The sequence below is a fragment of the Trachinotus anak genome, unplaced genomic scaffold (genome assembly GCF_046630095.1).
Source record: "Trachinotus anak isolate AG129_WGS33_773 ecotype Australia unplaced genomic scaffold, CSIRO_AGI_Tana_v1 ptg000019l, whole genome shotgun sequence".
Classification (NCBI taxonomy): Eukaryota; Metazoa; Chordata; class Actinopteri; order Carangiformes; family Carangidae; genus Trachinotus; species Trachinotus anak.
In genome coordinates this window covers 14,294,228-14,305,000 of record NW_027273870.1, presented here as the reverse complement: position 1 = coordinate 14,305,000, position 10,773 = coordinate 14,294,228, and the positions used below count along the sequence as shown (strand labels likewise).

The following is a 10,773-nucleotide window of genomic DNA, read 5'->3' as shown; positions in this document are numbered from 1 at the left end:
CGCAACTTCGGACAGTACTCTGTAAGACTCAGCCGTTTCTCTTCATTCACAAACACCTGACAAATCTACTCAAACACACACACAAGCACACATACACCTCAGGGTTACACAGGCTCACTGTGCAGACATGTCAGACTTTTATTGCCACTTCTGAAGCAGCAGAGGTTTCTTGTCAACATGACAAATACACTGTGGTGAAGAAGTATCTAAAATTTGCCGTGGTGGATTTTCTTTTTTTTAAGATATTTTTTTTTGGGCATTTTTTGCCTTTATTGACAGGACAGTAGAGAGTGACAGGAAAGGGGCAGAGAGAGAGGGGGAATGACACGCAGGAAAGAGTCGAACCAGCACTCAGCTGCTAAGAGCTTCCGCTCATGTGGTACGCGCCCTAACCACTCCGCCATCGGGCCGCCCCAGTGGTGGATTTTCTGCTGAAACACTGGACCCAAGCTCAGACACTGATCAACCCAAAGATCAATAAAAATATTATTATTGATCAATAATAATTATTCATTCTATAATCATTCCTTGTCCCAAGAATACGGAGTCAAACCAACCTTTTAATAGACTAACAACAAGGGACAGAGAAATGAACAATGATTGGTTGAGATACATATCAGCTTATGTTTACAACCAATAGCAAACAACTTCGCTGTATATGTCCTAGAACTTGCACTGGAAAGACACATCTTTGTTGCTAACCTGCTGACGTGTGCTGCTAGAAATTTGAAAAACTCCATCGATGATTACTCTGTCCTCCGTGAACAGTGTGCACAACACTACCACATAATACCACAGTAGATGATTAGATGATTACATTGTCACATTATACTGATATCTTGCTTTTAGCAAGTAAAGTTTGACAGACTTGGTTCATACATTAAAGATACCAAAGGAATGATGTCACTGTCATATGGTTGTTGCTATGGTAATGAAGTACACACCAACTGCTGTTGATGCTGTCTTAGTATAAGATGCATTTTTTGACTTTGGCTTCTTCTGAAGTGATTAAAAAAGTGGCTTTGGGACAGGGCTGGGCATCATATGGCTGAGGTGAAGTGTGTTTCAGTGTGAGCAGTAATCAGCACCACAGTGAGTGGACAGTTCCTCTGAAACACACTTTACTGTTCACTTGAGATGAGACATGTGAGGGCACAGGGAGGACATTAGTAAACAGCTTCTTCTGTAGCTGTAATAAAACTGAATAAACAAAGAGAGGCTGGAGACATATATGTTCACCTGAACTCACATGTTGACCTCTGACTGTTTTGAAGAACAACCTGAAAAGAAGGCAGCAGGGACTGGCCAAAACAAATACTGGCCCAGGGCTGTCACAGATGTGTTTGTTAGATCAGGCCTGAGGTGGGAGCCCTGACGCCTGAAGCCCAACACAATCAATATCTGAAATCTCTGAATCATTTGGACTCCCTCTCCATATACCCACACATGGTAATGCAGAGCCGAACATTTTCAGAAAATAGAAGCTACACCACACAATCACTTAAAAATAATTTCAGTATTAATGCTTCTCCCATCAACAGATGTAAATATCCTCAAATTTTTTTCAGCTATTGTCCTCTTTGCTTTTCAACTTTACTTTGAATGTCGCATCAAAAAGGTGTAAAGTCCTGAGTCCTGAGAATGGAGTTCTGCACCTGCGCCAGAAAAGTCACAATAAGATAAGTGAGGTCAAAACTCTGAACTGTTGTGACTCAATATCCTCAGACTCTCACAGTCCACAACTGTGAGTGGCAACAATGAGCTCATTGTTGAAATAGGTGAGATGGATCCTTGTTTACTGCTTTCTCCTTGATATTAGCCTGCTGCTGCACCACACTTGTGTCAGTGTCTAGTTTTCTAGAGATTCATCCCATAGCAGCCTTCCCAGCCTCTTCTTGTGACAGCCTAATGAAATATTGTCTCAGGGCTTAAGGTGAAATGTAGCACTGTTCAAATACCCTTTTTCAACCAAAATTAGCAGGTATAAGCAGGTTTTTTAAACAAGGGTAACCCACTAATAAAAGTCAGTTAAACCCTTTTCCAATGCCAGTCGAGTTTACCTTTCTGTTTGGACACAGTCAACTCCAAGGAGTGGTGTCATCACAGGCACTTAGGGAGCACACACACACAGCTGCTGTGTTACCTGGTAAAAGCCTGTAAAAGTTTCGGAGCCTCCATGTAAGACTCTTCAATCGGTGATTGTGTGCTTTTAAAACTGATTTTGGGGCTGCAGCTTACTGTTTCATCCCTGAGCAGAGTATAGCCCTTTGTATGAACTTTTGTATACAGACTATCTCTCTGACTACAGGTCCGTGTACACCACTTCAACATGTGGAGAAAGACACACACTGACTCCTGCAGTGCTTAAGCGATGATTGGAGAGTCACTATTTGGGCTGTACTCACTATGTTTTTGGAAAGACGTGTAATATGCTACTAAATATGGGGAGAACTAAAAACAGTATTCAATTTATCCTCTTCCAATTAATAAATCCAAATTAACTGTATTGTAAGTGCTGTATCAGTATACAGCAGGTCAGCTGACCATGCATAAGTGGAGTATGAAGATATAATAAATAATAAAGAATATTTACTTTAGGAAATTTCTATTTTTCCTATAATAAGTACCAAATCACATTGTTCTTTCTAGGAAACTTGCAGAGCACAGAAACCTACCACTTTGCACCACCCACTGAAAATCCCCACAGTCTGCAACAATATGAGCTCTGACTAATAATACCTATACCAATCAGTGAGCCACTGGATATGTTCCCAAGTTCAGAGACCTCCTCCTCCAAAGTCCACATTTCAAGAGTAAATACACTGCCTTATCATAAGCAGACATAGCTGTCCCCCTTTTCAGTGTACCCAGGGCTTACACTTGGATATTTGTGGGGAGGGGCCTTTTTCCCATGAGAATGAACTGGACATTCAAACTACTTTTGTGTCCCCAATAGAAATGTTCAGATAAACAGGGGAGGGGCAGGGACATGTGTATTTCACCAAGGACACACGACTCAGAAAAACAATTGGACTGAATGTCATTTATCATGAAGAACCACATGCTACTGGGTTTTAAAAAATAACCCAGTAGCACGCGGAGCTCAGCTCAATTTAACCCCTGCTGATCACACCCAACAGTGATGTCACAGAGGACTGACCATATCTAACTGTGATGTTACTGAGGACTGAACTTTATAACATAGGAAGAAATGGTGCTGACTCTCTCTCTTTTCTGTCTTTAATAGTCTCTCACTCATGATACTCCATCCACCCCACAAGCACTCATACCCCCCGACCAGAACTGATCAATCATTGGACCAGTAAAGGTGATGGATCACCGCTCATCAAGGTGACCGATCGGCTGTCATGAGGACGGGAGAGGTGATGGATCACCCGTTGTTCTGATTGAATTTGTCTATCTACGTCTTGTCCACTGTGCTACGTCACATATCGAGGAGCTGAGGAGCCTCTGCTTTCAAACCTTTTTTATCAATGTCTGTCAAAAACCTGAATATTAGATTTTTTTGTACTCCTAAGCCAAATAATCCAAAACTTCAATGAAAAATAGAGCTGCAAGAAAAGAAAAGAAGAAAGGAATGAATAGAAGAATATGAATTAATAAACATCGGCACAATGGTTCAAATATGACAAAGGGGTGGAGGTGAGGTGGAAAGAAAGTGTTCTGATGCATGAAGAGATTGTACTGTCAAGCAGCATTCATGGGCATGATATCTGAAAATATGTCCCGATAATGGCAGTAAACTTCCTGGGTGGTACAGGACGCAAAGTGCAGCCACGTGTGCAGGAAGTGGTGGGCAGAATCTTGTCATTTACACAAAATGACCATCACCAGTCAAATGTATATTGAAAGTGGTGTGGAGGTCACCTGTGTGTAATCAAGGTGTGATCAGTGACTTTAGGTTAAATAAAATCAACACAGCTAAAAATCAGTGCAGCACAGTCCTGGAGGCAGAGAGAGCTGTCACTGTGGAGAAAGACTCCAGTATAAATCCAAAGCTGCACAGGAGCACCATGATGTTAATATCAAAGTCAAAGAGCAGACCTCCACTCGGTCTCCATCAACATCGGAGCAGATCTGTAAAGACAATCGGATACAATAGGACGTACACAGGAACAAAAGTGATATAGCTGTGTCTTCGAGACTGTAACTGGCTCGTCTAAATGTTACCTTGAATGAGAGGAATACTTGTCTACTCGTCTGCTATTTTGTGCATTCTGTTTTTACTTAGTCTTGAATTGCACTAATGATCAATGAGGTACTGCCATGCACAGAGGGTCATCTCGATTGAGGGTCCACCACCACACTAGTGCAGTTTCACAACGGGTGAGGAAGGAACCTCAGAGCACTATCGATGCTGCACTTTGCTCCATGTGTCCACACAGACAGACCCCTCTGATTTGCCTCCTGTTGACCTGATGTTGTTGCAGTTTTCTGTTTTTCTCTGTCAGTTTTGGAAAAGATGTGTATGGCACAAAGTATACACAATCATGTTCACTGTTTTTAACTTTGTTCACACACTGTTATAAAAGATATGTTCATGCATTTTAACCATGATATTGTTTTGTTTATTTTATACAAAATAAAATGGTTTATACACACACACACACACATTTATATATATATCTGTGTGTGTGTGTGTGTGTGTCCAGTACACTGTGTGTGAGGGGCCTATTAAGGTAGCTGAAGGGATGGGTGGTTGGAAAACAAAAAGCTCTGAATGCACACAGGAAGTAACAGAACAAGCTGGCTGCTGTGATTCACACACAGCTCAACTGATTTCAAGTTCTTAAAGCCATATGTTTCACAGTTTTATGCAACAAATGGAAACATCTGTATTTTCATCTTCTGTGCGTCATTGACTGTTAAGTTATGACAGGACAGTTTACTCTAGAACTGTTTGTTGAGATGGGGGATGGAGCATGGGTGAGGGGGGTTTCAGGCACAAATTTTCAGCAGAGGATGGTAATGGTAAAAAAAAAAAAAACATATTTAGTAAAAATACATTCCAAGAAGCTGACAAATTACTACAAAGTTTTGGTGGAGCTGGTTGGGGAGTAAACTGCCTGAGAGTAGACAGAACGTATTGTATCTGTACATCCTGCGTGAGGGGGAGAGAAAAGACATGGCTTGGTTTTATGCAGAAAATGGAAAATGTGCAAGTATTTTATGCTGAAATACTGTGAAGACTGGGCAAAAAAAGAGAAGGAAGGTTCTATGATGGATGCTGAGTTTGCAATAATCCTACAGATTGCAACACCACAATTTCCTGTTAAGTCCAGATGGTATTAGTTCCCAGACACCACCCATGACACTACAGCTGCCCCGCCCATAGTCTTTAGCCATGCAAGCAGTATTTCTCTGTGGCTCTTCTCTAAATTATTAGTCCCACTGTCTCTCTCTTTCTGGTCTTGTTCCACTTCCTGTTTCTCTTCCTGCCTGTCCACAGAGCTTTCTTTCTTTATCTGTACGTTTTTTTGTCTGGATGAAAATGTCTCAGTGCTCTGTACTGTCATTTGTCTGGAAAAGACAAGAACCTGTTTCACGTGCAGCATTTTAAGCAAAGTAGAGCTACAGAGATACAACGCTCCAAAGCTACAGCTATATCTGTACTGAAACAGGTCCACAGTCCATGTGAGAGGAGGGTGGTGTACTGATCCCTGCTGTTGGTCTCAATAACTCTTGTTTCTCTGAAATGATTCACCTAATGCTCATCTCCAGGTGAGTATCTGTCACCTGCTGTAACTTTTCCAGGTTAGGAGGTTTGTTTGATTAGTCAATGAACCCTGGACAAGCAGAATGCAAATACTGCCACAACTCAGCAAGAGAAACATAAAGAGGGAACTTTGGACTAAACAGACAGTGACTTTGGAAGATCTGCATTTGTAACGAGTACACAAAACAAAATTGTTTCCTAGAGAAACCAAATGTTGGGTTGAGTGCAAACCAGCACTGAATGAATGAATTACAGTATAACTGCGTCAACACCGGAAAAGCCCAGGTGAATAAAGAAACAGCGGCTGTTGTGGTTTGTGATGTGGAATAAGTGTATGATATGAGAGAGAGAGAGAGAGGGGTTGATGATCAAATTACATCGAATGGAAAGTGAGAGAAAGTAGGACAAGGATGTCTTCAGTCAGTCAAACATTAAAATAGGATCAGTCAGAAATCACCAGACTTAGTATATGAACTACTGTTTAGAATCCAGGGTTAGCAAGTCAGGGAAAACTTAAGGATCATGTGGGTACCAGCACACTGAGGAATCCTGGGAAATTAGACAGCAGATGAGTGAAGTGAAGGAGAGAAACTCATGATTTGTGATTTGGAGGGAAAAATTAAACAGTGACAGCAGTATCTGCCTCTAGGGGTCTCTCAGTCACAACAATAACAAAAGATGGTGGGTGATGTCATGAGGGATCATGGGAGTTGTGGTCCTCTCCTGGTTTGGCTCTTTCAGTGTCAGTGGTTCAGGAGGTTTTTTTTTTTTTTTTTTTTTTACCTGGAGCTGAATTCTCCACAGAGGTCTCCTCCTCTCCACAAGAAATAGACCAGCTGATGGTAACCAGTAAACACAATGAATAAAACTGTTTCAAATTTAAAGTCAGTGATTCACCGACGCTCTTCAGTGACACGGGACGTCTCTGATCGGCTGGGAGCTGAGCTGTCTAACATTTACTCAGCTTGTTTCTCTGATAACTTCGTCCAGTGACTAAAATCCTTCATCTGGTTCAAATATAGAGCTGAAAACCACCAAGGTGTAAGGAGTTTCTGTCGTACAAACACAACACTGACACGAACACAGAGGATAAGACGTCAGCGACAGGCGACTAATGAAAGTGAACATTACCATTAAAGTCACAGATTTCTCAGTTTGAGAAGTGATGGAAACATTTGCGATCATGTAAGAACACAACTCAACAACGTAGAGAGCAAAGGTCTTTTAGACATGTTTAATGCGATAAAGTTACCGATTATAACTTTTAAATAAACTAGGAGGTAACCAATAGACAGGAACAAATATTATGAGTAGATTATGAATTAATCACAGTAATTTAAATAGTGCATTTTTTTTTTTATTGTAGGGAAACATCCTGGCCTGTGGTGAAGACACCAGGACGAGTGGGGACCAGGATTACAGATGTGGGGACGCAGCGGAGGAGAGAAATTGATATTTAGACAATTACACGACTGTAATGTATGATTAACACCGGGAGGAGGCAGCGATGCAACATAAAGGAAGTTAACTGCCGAAAAAGCCCAAAGAAGAAGAAGGAGTTGTTGCACACTGAGGCCAGCAGGGGGCAGGCGTCTCTTTCCATTCATACGACTAAGTTTTCCCACATCCTGTTGGAAAAACTTTGTCGAGCTGGTCCAGTTGCCCTCGGTGGCTGCCTACCTGCTGGTCGTCCTCAGGTGTGTCTCGCTGAGAGGTTGCCGTCGTTAGTATGTCTTCTCTCGGCGGACTGTGGCTCTGTGTGCTCGGTGCCCTCCTCCGGGCTGCTTCGGGGGAAGCAGTGTACGAGAGTCGCTCCGGGATGATCCAGGAGCTCCGCACAGCTCTGGCTGACCTGGCCGGGGAGGGAAGGACCTACCTAGGCAGACTGGCCGGGGAGCAGACGGTGCTGTCGGTGCAGAAGGTCAGAGACGGAAATAATGTTGTTAAACGTCAGTGAAACTGTGTGTGTGTGTGTGTGTGTGTGTGTCACTGAGGGAGGCGCTAACACAATATATAGATTCACATGTGTGTTAAATGTCGAGTGAACAGAGATGTGTGTTTTATTCATCAGAACAACAAAGACTGAAAGTGTCAGAGCAGCACATTTTATTTGCATATGACTCATCATCATCTTAATGATACATATTATATGATCTCATCATATATTCATCAATGAAATTGTAATGTGAGTAACAGGAGGACGTCACTTCCTGGTTCCAGTCTCTTCATTGTGAACTGTGAAGTAATCAATGGCTTCAGGCATGGTTTATACTTCATTTACTAAAATGATTGATCAGATATTGTTTCTAACTGTGGACCTGATAGATTATTAGAACGTGTGAGACCCTCAGTACTTTTAATAGTTTACCAACATGTTATTACCACAACATTAGATTTAAACCCTGAGGGAACAGAAAAGAAAGTTCTTAACTTAGGATCAACATTTCACTTTCACTGGATTGTTCTTTCTATGTGTGGACTGTTTTAAGTTTGTCTGGTCCAGATGTCGTGGACATCTTTTCCAGAGAAACAGTGGTCAGTCAGCCCATTGGAGTGTCTGCTGGTGGAAGATTTGCCACAGGCTGGCAATCCAGACGTTGTTCTTGTTAATGACTTAGAACTGAAGCATTAGTAACTGATGTATTAACCCTCAATAAAGCTGTTAATCAAGCTTTATCAGAAGGCAGTACCAGACTGACTGAGTCCACTTTCTTAACCCTTTGTTAGCTAACCATGAACATACCCTGATCCCCCTCCCCCTTCTCTACTCCAGGCTTTCTCTCAGGTTCTGGGTGTTGTTGCCGGGGGTTTGGCCAGTGGTCTTAACGTGCTGCTGCAGTATGTGTCACACTTCCTGCAGGCTGCTGGAGTCCAAGGTAAGCAGCTCTGCTCATCATTTAAAACCAGGTCCATCTACAACCAGGCCCAGTTGCCCTTAGTTTAGTTTTTTAGTTTTACATGTTTTCGCACAATTTAAAATACACAGAAAATGACAGAGACAACAAACGCAAACAGTGCAGGGAGAGGCAAAAAGCCCAATGGGCTTATTTAAAGTCTCCACCTAAGAACGTGACTACATCAAAATGATGAGAAACTAATAGATTCAAAATATTGATAATAAAATTAACAGCGATAATAACAATAATATCAAAGTAAGTGCATAAAATGAGACTATGATGTGTATGAGTTTAACTCCATGAGCAATAGTAATACATGTCAGTATGAGCAAAACAAATAGCATATTAATACATAGACATTAATACATTAGAGAAAACAGCAGTTAAATGGTCTTTAAACCATCTTTCAGCTTTTGTTGGAGTTAAGTTAAATACGATGTGACAGTTTGACTCGGTGAAATAAGGATGAATTCTGTGTCTCCTTTAAATAAGTCTACTCACCAACACCAACAGCAGAGACACAGAGAATAGAGTGAGGCATCACTGCAGCGTAACTACAGTGTTGTGTTGTTGTGTTCCTGTTGTCCACAGTCGTCTTTCCCCTCAGCAGAGTGACACCAGAAGGACTGATCTTTGTCGCTCAGTGGGTCCTCATGGCTCTCGTTGGCTACTGGCTCATCTCCCTCGCTTTCCGATTGGTCGCCTCCACTGTGAGGCGGGCTCTGTGGTTGCTGAAAGTGGGTGTGGCCTTGGCCTGTTTCGGGTTCATTCTGAGCGACCACAGTGTGGGCACAGACACCATGGCCATCCGATTGGCCGTCCTGGTGTGCGTCTGCGTCCTGTTGGGCGTCGGGAGTTCTAAGGGCTCTAGTGCAGCTGATAAAACGGCTCGTCTGGAGGAGCAGCTGAAGGTCCTGGAGCGGCGGCTGAGAGAGATGGAAGGGTGGAGAAGGACGGAGGAGTGAAGGAGGCTTGATGATGGAGCACTGTGGCCGACGCCGCTTCTGGACCAAGAGAGGGACCTTTCTATTCATTAGTCATGACACAAAATAATTAGATCCTTACTCATGGAGCGATGATCTGCACGTCTTCCTGTTAAATACTCAACACGGACATGATATAGATGTTCTCATCTTCCCCTGGAGGAAAACAAATCGTCACATTTCTGTGTCTCTATGTTGGTGACAGCCTGAGGGAACTTCTTCAGATTTAGCACAAAAATTCTCTTGGAATTGAAGATGAACTGATTAGAATTTAGTGGTCAAAGGTGACCTCATAAGACATGTTTTTTTGCCAATTATGACACATTTTAACACAAATGTCAAACAGGATAAAATCATGAAGTGATGATTTTTTATATCCAAAAGGTCAGAGGTCAACTTCACTGTGACATCATAATGTTCTGTAAAAACACCTCTGTAGTTGTCTGTAGTTCAGTAAGGATTCAGGACTCCAGATGTTCAGAGAGAAGCAGAGAAATGTTAACGCTCTGTGGATGTCAGGACAGAGAGAGAGCACATCTGTCTGTGCCTTATATGTATCTGCGCCTGTCACATAGTTTTCACAAGTATCACTGTTAAAGTCTTGTGTTGAAAGCTTCAAGGTCCGAAGTGTTTGAGGGGAGTTTTTATAATTTCAGAGATGAATGTGTGCAAGTTGAAATGCTGTTTCCATATTCTAATAAAAATGAAATCCAATGTTTTACAGATGCATCTTTAAAAAACATTTAACAACACTGACGATATCTTCAAGAGACAAACCTTTTCTCATCAGTTACATGTGTCTATATTAATGTTACTGTCCATTATTTTCTCTTTTTACTCTATGACCTATTACATTTTCCTATTCTCATAGAGAACGAGAGAAGATATGTGTCAAGAATGGGTTCACCATCTTTTTCTGTCCGTCATCAGCTGGAAATGTTTGAGTGATAGAGGAGGATTATTATTCTGATGTTCATACACAAGGAGAAGTTCCCCCTGTGGGTAAATGACACATCAAAATGAGGAGAAGTTGTAGATAATAAATAAATATAAGAACATATACAGGAAGGACTGAAGACTGGGATTTACAGTTTTTTTTTTACAGATTACCTACACACAGGTGGAATAACAAGTGTTGGGCAAGTGACTCAGGAAG

The 10,773-nt window shown here is 41.8% G+C and overlaps 2 protein-coding genes across 3 annotated transcripts in view; both read left to right on the top strand.

Moving 5' to 3' along the window:
* The window catches only part of tmem176 (transmembrane protein 176), a 10,559-nt gene extending 5,981 nt beyond the window's left edge, over nucleotides 1–4,578 (top strand). For both annotated transcript variants that reach the window (XM_071505485.1, XM_071505486.1), the window contains exons 6-7: nucleotides 1–21; nucleotides 3,248–4,578. The exon at nucleotides 1–21 is cut by the window's left edge and continues 96 nt beyond it. In XM_071505485.1, the coding sequence (XP_071361586.1) occupies nucleotides 1–21; nucleotides 3,248–3,307 (81 nt within the window). In that variant the 3' untranslated portion in view covers nucleotides 3,308–4,578. The remainder of the gene's footprint in view (nucleotides 22–3,247) is intronic.
* Nucleotides 4,579–7,107: 2,529 nt separating this feature from the next.
* tmem109 (transmembrane protein 109) lies at nucleotides 7,108–10,335 on the top strand. The gene is made up of 3 exons (XM_071505483.1): nucleotides 7,108–7,658; nucleotides 8,511–8,613; nucleotides 9,226–10,335. The coding sequence occupies exons 1-3, from the start codon at nucleotides 7,467–7,469 to the stop codon at nucleotides 9,597–9,599; spliced, it is 669 nt and encodes a 222-aa protein (XP_071361584.1). The 5' UTR covers nucleotides 7,108–7,466; the 3' UTR covers nucleotides 9,600–10,335.
* Nucleotides 10,336–10,773: the final 438 nt, after the last annotated feature.

What these genes read in the sequence shown, in the direction of transcription:
- tmem109 (XM_071505483.1), top strand. Translation starts at nt 7,467, where the DNA reads ATGTCTTCTCTCGGCGGACTGTGGCTCTGTGTGCTCGGTGCCCTCCTC. An exon ending in CGGTGCTGTCGGTGCAGAAG is followed by an intron (nt 7,659 to 8,510) that starts GTCAGAGACGGA and finishes TCTCTACTCCAG; the next exon opens with GCTTTCTCTCAGGTTCTGGG. An exon ending in GCAGGCTGCTGGAGTCCAAG is followed by an intron (nt 8,614 to 9,225) that starts GTAAGCAGCTCT and finishes TGTTGTCCACAG; the next exon opens with TCGTCTTTCCCCTCAGCAGA.